This window comes from Nicotiana tabacum, chromosome 18, assembly GCF_000715075.1.
Source record: "Nicotiana tabacum cultivar K326 chromosome 18, ASM71507v2, whole genome shotgun sequence".
In the NCBI taxonomy this organism is placed as follows: Eukaryota; Viridiplantae; Streptophyta; class Magnoliopsida; order Solanales; family Solanaceae; genus Nicotiana; species Nicotiana tabacum.
Genome location: NC_134097.1, coordinates 6,248,883 through 6,261,833, shown reverse-complemented (window position 1 = coordinate 6,261,833; position 12,951 = coordinate 6,248,883). Strand labels below are relative to the sequence as shown.

The 12,951-nt window shown below is 35.0% G+C and overlaps 1 protein-coding gene and 1 non-coding gene across 3 annotated transcripts; one reads left to right on the top strand and one right to left on the bottom strand.

Annotated features, from left to right (window-relative positions):
* Positions 1-5,825: 5,825 nt before the first annotated feature.
* On the top strand, positions 5,826-7,986 carry LOC107824179 (uncharacterized). Of its 2 annotated transcripts, none has more exons than XM_016650924.2 (4): positions 5,826-6,059; positions 7,112-7,320; positions 7,418-7,585; positions 7,675-7,986. In XM_016650924.2, exons 2-4 carry the CDS (start codon positions 7,119-7,121, stop codon positions 7,836-7,838), a joined length of 534 nt encoding a protein of 177 aa, XP_016506410.1. In that variant the 5' UTR covers positions 5,826-6,059; positions 7,112-7,118; the 3' UTR covers positions 7,839-7,986. The 2 variants fall into 2 exon arrangements, with proteins under 2 accessions (XP_016506410.1, XP_016506409.1); XM_016650923.2 differs by having other exon boundaries at positions 5,826-6,132.
* Positions 7,987-12,135: 4,149 nt separating this feature from the next.
* LOC142173151 (small nucleolar RNA R71) lies at positions 12,136-12,242 on the bottom strand. The gene has a single exon (XR_012702584.1). It is a non-coding gene; the product is annotated as a small nucleolar RNA R71 (small nucleolar RNA).
* Between the last annotated feature and the right edge of the window lie 709 nt (positions 12,243-12,951).

The following is a 12,951-nucleotide window of genomic DNA, read 5'->3' as shown; positions in this document are numbered from 1 at the left end:
AAGAAAGCTATATTTATGGGGATTACTTCTGGAGTCAAAAGATACTGATTATGGTGTCCCGAAACAAGAAAAATTATATTCAGTAGATATGTTACCTTTGATGAATCTGCCATAACAGATAAGGTGACAGTTGAAGATGTCAAACAAACTGATGGTACTTCAAAGCAGGTGGAGTTTGAGGGAAAATTAATTTTCCCGATACAGGGAGAAAATGAGGAAACGATAGAAGATTTCCCCCTGGAAGAAGAGTCAGTGGAAGGGGAGATTCCAACTCAGGAACCCCAACAACAACTTGAATCAATAACAACCAACAAGCCAAAAAGAACAATAAAGAAACATGTTCGTCTCATAGAGACGGTGGCTTGTGCAGCCTCAATTGTAGCGGATGGTGTTCCTACCACTTATAAAGACGCAATCCAAAGTTCAGAAGAAGATAAGTGAAGGATTGTCATGAATGAAGAAATGCAGTCCCTTCATTATAATTGCACATGAAAATTGGCCAATCTCCCGAAGGGCAAGAAAGCAGTTAGGTGCAAATGGATATTTGCAAAGAAAGAATGATTTCCTAACCAAGAAGATGTTCGCTGCAAATCAAGATTGGTGGCCAAAGGGTACGCTCAAAAGGAGGGAATTGATTACAATGAGATATTTTCTCTAGTCGTGAAACACTCATCCATTAGAGTTTTGTTGGCTTTGGTATCACAGTTAAATTTGGAATTAGTTAAGTTAGATATAAAAACTACATTTTTACATGGAGATTTGGAAGAGGAAATCTATATGACTCAGCCAGAAGGATTTAAAGTTGCTGAAAAGGAAAATATGGTGTGCAAACTTGAAAAATCATTATACGGATTGAAACAATCTTCTAGACAATGGTATAAACGATTTGACAAATTTATGTTACGGCAGAAGTACAAAAGAAGCAAATACAATCATTGTGTGTATTTGCGCAAGCTTGAAGACGGATCTTTCATATTTCTTCTCTTATACATTGATGATATATTGATAGCTTCCAAAAGTCAAGAGGAAATTGAGAATTTGAAGATTCAACTAAGAAAGGAGTTTGAGATGAAGGATTTGGGTGAGGCGAAGAAAATTCTTGGCATGCAGATAAAAAGAGATAGACATTCAAAGAAACTTTATCTATCTCAAAAAGAATACTTGAAGAGAGTAATATATCGATTTGGCACGAATGAGAATACGAAGTCGGTTAGCACTCCTCCTGCTCATCACTTTAAGCTTAATGTTGCTATGTCGCCGAAGAATAAAGTTGAACGAGAATATATGTCAAGAGTGCCATATGCGAATACCGTTGGTAGCTTGATGTATGCAATGGTTTGCACAAGACCTGATATTTCACATGCTATCGGAGTTGTAAGCAGGTATATGCATGACCCAGGAAGGGAGTATTGGCAAGCTGTGAAATGGATTCTACGGTATATTCGTAATACTATAGATGTTGGATTAATTTTTGAACAGGAAGATAGCCAGTATCTGGTTGGATATTGTGACTCGGATTATGCGGGTGATTTGGACAATCGTAGATCAACTATTGGTTATATTTTCACTTTTGTAAATGCACAATGTGCTTGGAAGTCTACTTTAATTTGCAATCAACGATTGCTTTGTCTACTACTGAGGCAGAGTACATGGCAATTACGGAGGCTGTAAAGGAGGTAATTTGGCTTCAAGGGTTGCTTAGAGAGCTTGGTATTGGTTAAGAAAGCATCACACTATTTTGTGAAAGTCAAAGTGCTATCCAATTAGCAAAGAACCAAGTTTATCATGCAAGGACGAAGCACATTGATGTTCGATATCACTTTGTACGAGATATTATAGAAGAAGGTGGAGTCACGGTACAGAAAATTAGGACTACAGACAACCCTGCTGATATGCTAACAAAAGTAGTGACTGCGATCAAGTTTCAACATTGTTTGAACTTGATCAACATTGTTGAACTTTGAAGATTGAAGTTGAAAACACAATCAAAATTTAACAGTGAGAGAAAATTGAAAAAGTGGAATCTTGCCAAGGTGGAGATTTGTTGGATTTTACAAGATTAATGTGAACTAGTGTGAACATTTGAAGCCTTTTTTGGAAAAAATTGGTAGATGTATTTTTCATGCATTAAATTGCATGATCACACTTAATATGATGTAATGCATGACATTATTAAGGTCATTTCCCTTTTATAAATAGCAAGGGTTTTGTTCATTATAAAACATCTCTCACTTGCCTTCTTATCTCCTAAGGCATTTGAATCTTCTTCTCTCTTGTAGTATTTCATTTGTATTTTTTGGAGTGAAATAAAATTTGAGTTGATTGTGTCCGAAAACTAGGCAAAAATTAAATTTTGCCGAACCTCGTTAATTTCTTATGTTCTTTTTATTATTGTCTCATTTACTATTTATTAGCTACCTTTAGATAGAGTAGTTGTAACTTCATGGGCCAAAGTAAGCTCGTGGCCCATGAAGCTTGATCGAGGCTGGGTTGCGCCAGCCCGTGGGCATAATAAACATATTTAGTTAAAAATATAAAATATATAGATGATTTGTTGGTGTTGAATATACCATGAGCACCCGAAAATATTTTTGATTAGTTTGTTTTGAGACTTTTAATGAATGAAATATTGTCCTTTTTTTTGTGTTTTATAGTAATCTATTAGAACAATGTCAAAAGTGATTAAGTGATTGACTTATAGTAATCTATTAGAACAATCCAACATATAAATAATTTATGGTGTCTGGTTGTTAAAAGATTTATTCTTTTCTTAATTATAGACGGAATTCATATTTCTTACCGTTATTCTAACTGTTAACTTCATATTACTTGCTCTAACACTTAAGCTTTATATTAATATTTATTAGTTAAAGATTTCACCTAAGCACTCCTTGATTTGCTAAGAATATTATTAATCTTTAATACATATTTTTCAAAAAACTATTCTTAAAATAATACTTTTAATAAAATAATACTTTCAATACTCAAAAGTTATTTTTAAATAATACTTTTAATAAAAATATTTTACATGAAAAATGATTTTAATCTTTTTAATCCTTTTACGGCTTGTTCTTTCTTGATCATGATTAGGGGTGGCAAACAAGCGGCTCGGGTCGGGTCAGATATGGGTTGATCGAAAACAGGTAATATAAAAACGAAAAAATATTCTGACCCAACCCATATTCAATACAGATAGAAAATGCGTAGCTGGCGGATAATATGAATATCCATATTATTTATATTTTCTTGAATATGATTATTTTTTGGAGTATTCCTAGCCTCTCAATTCCCAAACTTGAGGACCCCCCAATTTGAGTCAGTTTTAAAAGTTAAACTCATTGATTATCCCTGTTTTAAGTGGATAATATGGATTTTATTCATATTTGACCCAAATTTTAAAAAGTTCATTATTCAACTTATTTTTTAGTAGATAATGTAAGTGGATAACTGTTTTATTTATTCATTTTGCGACCACTAATCATGATCAGGCTATACGGCTATTTGGACATGGAACCAACCAAATGAATCCTTTTTGCTGTTAAAAGTCTTGACCAGTATTTAAATGGTTCTTTAGTTCCATTCATTTCTTTGCAATTTAATTAGCATATCATTATTTAAATAGAACAAAAGGCTCTCTTAATTAACACTAATAGTTTTCGTGTTACCTACAAATCATATCTTGCATAGTCGAATTGCACTTAATTATAGGATCCTATCCGCCTAACATTAATATTAAATGTTAAATTTTTTAGCTACCTATAAGTGGAAAGTTGGTATTACAACTATTTCAAAAATAACCAATGAAGTTCACCAATAAATTCTATGATTGCAAAATCAGACAAAATCGGAAGTATTGTCATTAGAGCCGTCAAAATGGGCTTAACCCGTGAAGCCAGCCCAATTCAATCCACTACTTGGGTAGGGCTGAGCTAGAATTTTTTAAGCCCATTTAAAACCGAGGCTCATAGGTCCGGCCCAAGTCAGCCCGCTGACCCTTGAGGCTTGATCGAGGCTGGGTCTGGCCGGCCCGTGGGCCAAAAATTATTTAACTATTAAATATTTTAAAAAGTTAAAAAATTAAAAAACTATTAACTATAATCCCCATTCCCCAACCCTAGATTGCTCATTTACCCTTACATATCAAATAGAATTTAGATTTTTGACATGCATGTAATATGACAAAATTAGTTTTTCTTTTGCTTAATTAATAATGAAGTCGAAAAGTTTTAGGTGGCTAATAATAATCTTTTATCAAAAGAAAATATCACTTTAAGTGGCCAATTATCAGTTTGGATTACTTTAATATATTATTAATATTTAAACAGCTCTTCAGTATAGAAAAAGATCAATTTTAAATACACACAAAAAACAATTGACCACTAGCAAATTTCGGGAATTTTAAAAATTGTATGGACTATAATGATAAAATCAGTAAATGATGTTAATCCTAAATTAAAAAATCTCAGCATATAAACTTATTGAAACAATCCCTGAATCTGAGGAAAATGAAAGAAAAGTATTAAGAAAATATTCATGCAACTTTAAAAAGGAAGAGCTAGAGATATAGAGAATTTGCATTTCAATTACGAGATTCCTCGTCAATTATCAAGCTTTTTGTACGCTCTAAGCAAATAGAAGTTGCTTACATGATTAATCGACAATGTCACGAAAATATATTTAACGATTTAAAGAAATTCTTTTTTCTAAAAAAATTGAAGGCCCGGCCCGCCCTAACCCGCGACCCTCTTAGGGATGGGTTGGGCTGGCTATTTTAAGGCCCATCCATGTGGCGGGTCGGGCCGTTCTAGCCCACAAAAATGAAAAGTCCATGAGGATTGGGTTGGTCTGGCCCGTTTTGACAGCTCTAATTGTCATTAGCAGGTCAAGAATTAATATTACACTCTTAGATCTCGTTTGGTACGAGGGATAAGGGATAAGGGATAACGGATAATTAATTCCGGGATCAAATTCGAGATGTGTTTATCCCATATTTGATTTAGATAAAATCGTGGTATAACTAATTCCGAGATTAGTTATTCTAGGATTGTAGTATTTTTTTTATCCCTATGGGAAGGTAAAATAACTAATCCCAGAATAATTAATCATGTGATAGCTTGTTTCCCAACCAAACGACCCCTTAAATTTTGTTATCCCTATTCTCCAAAGATATTAGAGGGGAAAAATTAATTAAGTTAAATTGGAGAGGTTTCAAAAAGCTTATGTATATCACATTGTATATAGTGTATATCACAAATAGATTTTCATGGATATAACACTGATATACATGGGAATACGAAATACCACGGGGGATACATATGTGGAGTCTTGAAACTCGAGTTTTCAATCTAAAAGTCAGCAAATCTATCTCAAAATTTTTATTCTCAGAGATGTTGTTAAGCTATTGCAACAATACCCACTTATATTTTACAATACTTTTTAAATTTCAAACTTCAGAATCTCATCTTTCACACTTTAATAATGGGGCTGTTAAGCTTTCTCGTTGATAGCGTATGCTTTTGTACTACTAACTCAATGAGAGATAGAGGGGGAGGGAGACGTGATGAGAAGAAATTGGTTGGGTCACGACAGAACTTTGGGTTTGGGTTGGTTCACAGCAGAATCTTGGATGACTTTTGAACTTGGTTTTTTGATATAGTTAATACTACATGAAAAAGCCTTATTAGGGACCAGCATTTAGCGTCAAGTTTTAAATATGGTCCCTAAAAGTGTACTTATAGGGATGACAATTTTTTTGGTCTTTAATGCAATTTTATCTTTTAAATACACGACTAGACTTATTCTAGTCTATACAAAAGTTAATATCTGGTCTCTAATACTCGATTTTAGCTGGATAGGGGCGAGAAACTGATGAAAACTAAATGTAAAAAAGAAAGAAAAGGAAAGCTTCAAAAATTTCACGGTAATTCCTCCAAATTCTCTTTCACCCTAAAATTCCTCCAAAATACTTTCAGGCTAAAATCTCTAAGAGGCGGCCGCTAAACTTTGTCAAAATTCATAAGGTCAAATTAGAACTCAGAAGGTTGCAAAGAACTCATAAGGTTGGTGTCTAAAATTCATCTCTCCAAGAGACTTTACACAAATTATACCATTAGATTATCCGCCTAAACAAGAGTAAGTTTAATTTCTTTCTCTTTAATCTGTTCTGTTTCGTTTTTCTTCTTCGTGCTTTTGTTTTCCGATTGAATCAGAAATCGAAAAAAGGGTTCTGCAATTTTTTGTTTTTTTAGTTGTTTTCTGCAATTGGTTGTTTTGAATACTGATCTTTCTTGTGTGAGTGATAAAAGTGAGATTATTGGATTTAAAATTGGGTAATATTTATTGTGTGAGGAGAAATTTGTACAAAAGAGGGGTTGTTTGGTTGCTCGTAAAATCATCGGATATCAGAGAATGTCAAGCACCCCAGAACTAAAATTTTACCAAAAATAGGTATTAGTTTCTCGTATTTAGAATGCAATATGATTTATAATTTGGTTCAGCATATCCCAACATTTAGTCATGGAATAGATTCTGCTTTTTTTGTCCTTCAAGCAAATGGGGCTCAAATGTGAGTAATAATAAGGCAAAGAGAATATAGGCTGAGCTTCGTAATGTTCTGATAAGGTCAATGTTTTGAGCGACATAGTGAGAATATTGATTACTATGGAGTTTTAACTGATGTTCTTGAATTGCAATTCACTGGAAGAAGAGTGACTTTGTTTCGATGTAAGTGGTTTGATGCATATGATAAAAAGAAAGGAATTAAAACACATGAATATGGTATTGTAAGTGTTAATTGGGGGAGATTTTTGAAAACAAATGAGTCTTCTATATTAGTGGACCAAGCATCTCAACTATTTTATGCTAATGATAATTCCAACAAGGGTTGGTGTGTAGCAAGAAAGACGCAACCTCGTGATTTTTATGAGATTTTTCAACAAATGGATGGTGATGTTGTAGATTTAGAAAATCCTATACAAAATAAACGGAAAAGAACCGACTGAGGTGAAGTATCTCTTTATGCCATTAGCATATTCATATTGTTATGCATTCTGATTATATGATTTTTTTTTGTTGGTATATTGCCTTTATAATGTCTTATTTCTTTTTGTAGGTTTGATATGAAACCATCAAAGAATGAAAATGAGGTGGCATCCACTTTGAAAGCTGCTACCAAATATGCGTTTGTTGCACCAGGTGCTATAGGGAAGGGACGAAGGAGAGGGCTTAAATCTCTGAGCTCTTTAGGGGTATCTAGAACAGATATTCCATTTTTTCCATCTACTGATCAAGTTATGCAGTACAACCAAATTGTTGAAACGAGTATGTTTTTTCAAATATATTGTGTTATCAATTTGTACACCTAAATTTTAGTGTTAATTTTTTTACTAATATGATTTCCGTATACTATGTGCTGTAGCGAAGGGACGAGGGCGAGGGCTTCGATCTATGTGCTCTTTGGGGGTGTCTGGAATGGGACCAACGAATAAAAATCCATTGGTTTTTGAGAAAGGGCATATGAAAACTAATATTCCATCTTTTTCATCTACTGATGACGTTATGCAATACATCCAAAAAAATTCAGCAAGTACGGTTTCTAAAATCTATTCTTTTTTAGAATCAATTTTGTAATTATTTAGATTTGATTTCCTGTACTAATATGATTTCCTGCACCAGGTGCTCTAGGAAAAAGGGACGAGGGTAAGAGCTTAGATCTATGTGCTCCCTTGAAGAATCTGAAAATGAAGAGCGATCCTTCCATCAAAATACTCATTATAATTGTCGAAGCATGTCAAGACCTTCTAAGAGTACCATGTCTGCCGCTCAAGAATTGCGAATAGTGAATAAAAACCCTTTGGTTCATGACAAGGAGAATATGCAAACTGATATTTCATTTTCTCCTTATGTTAATCAAGTTATGCAATCCACCCAAAAAGTTGAAACAAGTATGGTTTATCAAATCTATTCATTTTTAAGAATTTAATTTAATTTAATTGATGATAACTGAAAATTGGTAAGTTCTGATTTGCAATATTAGCTACTATATCCAGTGTAGATCCCACTTTATTGAGTGTAAGTACCCCTTATTCAACGACTCTTTCCCAGCTTATGTAGCACTTATAAACAACTTCATACCTGAAAGCTAATTTTCCATTAAGTTTCAGTTGAATTAATATCATCAAAGTTGGTCATTAGGAACCTTTAACTTCTTTAAGTGTCTATCTTGTGAAAACTGCAGTTTGTTAAACACAAGATAATTTAGCATATCAAACCCATATAGATTACTATGACACTGGATTGCGCATGACCATTAGGATATATTTTAATTTGCATTATATTCTAATCAACAAGCTCTTAGTTAATAAGATGATAAACATACTTTTTAGAATTATGATTTCTTGCACTAGGTGCTCTAGGGAAAGGAAGGCGAGAGCTTAGATCTATGTGCTCATTTTAAGAGTTTGAAAATGAAGAGCGATCCTTCCATCCAAATTTTCATTATGCTAGTCAAAGTCTGTCAAGACCTTCTAAGAGTACAAGATTAGACTCTACCATGTCTGCCGCTCAAGGATTGCGAACAATAAATTAAAACCCTTTGGTTCATGACAGGGAGAATATGCAAACTGATATTCTATTTTCTCCTTCTATTGATCAAGTTATGCAGTCCACCCAAAAATCTGAAACAAGTATGGTTTGTCAAATGTATTCTTTTTTTAGAATTGAATTTAATTTAATGCCAGATTTTTAGTAATATGATTTTTTGCACCAGGTATTCTAGGGAAAGGACGAGGGTGAGAGCTTAGATCTATGTGCTCATTTGAAGAGTCTGAAAATTAGGAGCGATCCCTCCATCAGAATTCTCATTATGCTAGTCAAAATATGTCAAGACCTTCTAAGAGTACATGATTAGACTCTAGCATGTCTGCCGCTCAAGGATTGCGAACAATAAATAAAAATCCTTTGGTTTATGACAAGGAGAATATGCAAACTGATATTCTAGTTTCTCCTTCTATAGATCAAGTTATGCAGTCCACCCAAACAGTTGAAACAAGTATGGTTTCTTAAATCTATTTGATCACAAGTTTATCATTTTTACAATATTTTCTAACATTTATAAATTAAGCAAATGTAGGTTCATGTACTGCTGGAAAGGTAAAAAAAGGTTCGAGAAAGTAATAAGTGCAAAGAAGTTGCATCACTTGAAGTTGGAGAGAAGCTAAAAGTAGCATTTTACAATAACCGAACAGTTGGAAAGAATAGCAATCTATTTTTGAGGCACTTGGGAAAAATAGTTCGTGGCCGTAATATATGTCCGTTGGGAGTATCATCGTGGGATCGCATTAAGGAAGAAAAGTTAAATCACATGTGGGTAACTGTTAAGATAACTGGATGGAATATTCCAATTTCTCCTTTGATTCCTCTTTTCATTCTATTCTTGGTGCTTAACTATGTTTTTTTATTTTTTTGTTTTTGGCAATTACACTAAGCATTGAGCTTAGTGTTCATTTTATATATATCAAAATGGTTTACAAAAATAAAGTGTAATCAAAGTTCGATCAACTATAGACCTATGGTGGAAGGACTCCTTCCCTTTACAATTGGTCCTAAAATGCAAATGAAAATAAGTGCTCCCTATGTGCGATGACCAAAATACAGTTATACAACAATATAGTAGAGAGGGTGTAAGGTACATCAAATGTATCTTCATGATGGCTTTGACAGAATATCTGAAAGCCATAGTGAAGATAGCACTGGCAAAAGCCCAGAAAGGTGCACAAAGTTGGACAGCTCTGTTAAGATATGTTGACTACAAAATTGCATTCAACTCCAAAGATCCAGAATTACTGCTGCGAGCTTGTGTCTGTGTGTCATGAGTGAGTCTGGCTAGGTGTAATAGCTCTAATTGGCAAAAACAATGACTGACATAAGAGAAGGAGCATTGAGGTTGATGGTATGCTGCACTTAAGTTGTTTCTTGTGCAAGAGCTTCTCAGATGTCTATAGCATTGAAAATGATGTGTGGCTATAATTCCATAGTTTCGTACATTATTTGCCTTGTATTTTATATGATTTAATGATAAACTACAATTTAATTGTGCGTAACGGAGTCTATTTTATGTGTATTTGAATTGGAGATAAAAGTAGAGAAAAAAGAATACTTACAAGTCGAAACCGTGCACGGGAGTAGTTAAATAGGAAAAGCTGGCGACGCCAGGCTTGTAGCTGGAAAGATACCTGGCGATACCAGGCTTGTAGCTAGCGAGAGACCTGGCGAGGCGAGACAGTAGGCGAAATCGAGCAGGCCTTATACCTAGCGACGTCAGGCCTGGGGCGAGGTCCACCAGGCGTTATGCCTCGTGAGGCCAGGTCTAGGCGTGCACAATCCGAGTTTTGAAGACTTATTTCATCTCCGAGTTTGACTAGGACTTCGCCTACACGTTTAGGTCTTTTCCTACACATATAAATAGACCTAAAAAATGCCACTTTTGAGTACTTTTGCAACCGGAGGCAAGGATAGGTCGTGGAACAACCGTTCGGAGTTAGACTCATCGATTTCTACATCTCTTTATCCTTACTTTGTAATTTAATTATGCAAAATACTTTGGATATTGTGATTATGAGTATGAGTAGCTAAACTTCTAATCTAGGGTTTTGATCGAACCTATTGGAGGATGATTTTCTTGTTACGTTAATATAAATTTGCCGTAGTATTTTCTCTATTTGTTCAACTATATTATTATTGTTGTTGATTGAAGGGCCCTCAATCGACTGTGCCTATTTAGTGTGTATTACTCGGGAGAGAGTGCATATTTAGGTAGTTGTTGAACAACATCACTCCTAACGTATATGAGGGATCAATACGAAGGGTTTAAAGGTGAGATTAGGGATAACGAAACCTTGGTGCGATCCGAGTGAGCCGTAATTAATGCTAGCTAGCGTAATTCGGGAGAATATATCTAGTAAATTATAGTAATTACTCGGGAGAGAGTTATGACAGTCAGAGTGCTCATGATTGATAGAGAAAGCTTAGGCAAATTTATAGAAAACATAGTGGAAAAGATTCTGACAATAGGGGAAATTACAACCTTAGATCATTCCAATTCTTGTCTACAACCCGTAATAGTTAGTTATTAATTGTTTCACTTTCATTACATAATATTTAGTTAGTAAACATCCAAATTGTCACTTAAATATTTCTGAAGATTGATTGCGTGAGTTCGTGCGAGTCTAGTAGCTGTGTTTGATAGGTTAATTCCCTGTGGGATTCAACTCCGGACTTATTAGCCTGAATATATTTTCAACGACCAATTAGTTTATTTTATAAGGCATAGTTGGGTGTGGTCAAATTTTGGCACCGTTGCCGGGGATTTAACAGTGTATTAATTGCAGCTAAAAGAATTGCTAGAATTCTTAGTTTAGTCAATTTTCTTCATTTTAAACCAAATACATTGAAAATTTAACGTTTGTAGTCTTGGGTGTTACATGTGCATGCCTAGGAACTCCTCAAAAACTGGTGAATTGTTTGAAGCTTTATCAGATCCTGAAAAGGTTTTCAAGGCATTGAATCGTGCAAACTGGTGAATTGTTTGAAGCTTTATCAGATCCTGAAAAAGTTTTCAAGGCATTGAATCGTGCAAACAAGAAGGACAAACAACAATAGAACTCAACAGAACGAATCGAACTAGACATAGATGACGTAATAGAAAATCCAAATAACAGAAATAATGCGAACGACCCTAACAATCAGGGTGTGTCGCCTTTTATGCCAGAAGCAGCCTTGTATGATTGGGCACAACCCACCGCCGAAAATCTGACAACCGCAATTTCAGTCCCTCAAATACAAGCGAAATCATTTCAAATAACAAATAATATGCTACATTTGTTGTAGAACAAGGGACTGTTTTCAGGATCTTACATTGAAGATCCTCAGCAACATCTAAAAAATTTTCTGTCGATATGTGTCACACAAAGGCAACCTAATGTGACACTGGAAGCAATAAAGCTGTTATTGTTTCCATTTTCGGTGACGGGAGAGGCTCAGACGTGGCTTAATTCACTCCCCATAAACTCCATTACTACTTGGGAGGAATTAGTCAAGCAATTTGTAAACAAGTTCTACCCACCCAATAAGACTGCCAAACAAATTGATGAGATATTGAGCTTCAGGCAGAGACCAACAAAAACACTACAAGAAACGTGGGAGAGGTTCAAGGGTATGCTGGTTAAGTGTCCATATCATGGCATTCCAGAGCAAATGTTGAGGAATGAGGTTCTACATGGGATTGACAGACAGCTTAAAGGCCAATGTTGATGCTTGAGCGGGTGGAGCATTTTTTAGCAAATCATTCAGAGAATGCAAGATCCTACTCGATAAAATGGCTCAAAACTCAGGATGGATGACAAGAGACTCTACGATTACTCCTGTGGTTCACTCTATGGCTTTGGATCCAAATAACTCTATAACCGAAAATATGGCCACTCTGATGACACAAATGAGTATACTCACCCAGAAGATCGATGAATCATGCAAGAAGTAGCAAGTACACATAGTTAATGCGACTAATGGGGGCTTATGTACACCATGCATTAACCAACCATATGCATGCTCGTGGAGTGCAGAAGGTGACAACCAGCACTATCAGGAAGATATGAATTATGTGAACAACTATGGGGAACAGAGGCAAGGTGGTAAGAATTGGGGCAACAGAATAAACAATATAGACCAGCACAACAGCAGTACATTAACAACAACAATCCTGGAGCTATGCGACCATAGGGTCAAGTGGTGCCTTACCAAAGGCAACAAGGTTACAACCAGCAAAATCAACAGCTGGCTTATCAACATCCTTAACAACAACAGATTGTGAGACAAGATGATGGGTTCACTGAACTTAAGGGAATGCTGGACAGCAATAACAGAATGTTGCAATAACTGATTGGGTCCTCTGAAAAA

Bases quoted from the DNA above. Each gene is read 5' to 3' on its own strand.
- LOC107824179 (XM_016650924.2), top strand. From the start codon at position 7,119: ATGAAACCATCAAAGAATGAAAATGAGGTGGCATCCACTTTGAAAGCT. The intron at 7,321-7,417 runs GTATGTTTTTTC...TATGTGCTGTAG, and splicing joins CAACCAAATTGTTGAAACGA to CGAAGGGACGAGGGCGAGGG. The intron at 7,586-7,674 runs GTACGGTTTCTA...TTCCTGCACCAG, and splicing joins CATCCAAAAAAATTCAGCAA to GTGCTCTAGGAAAAAGGGAC.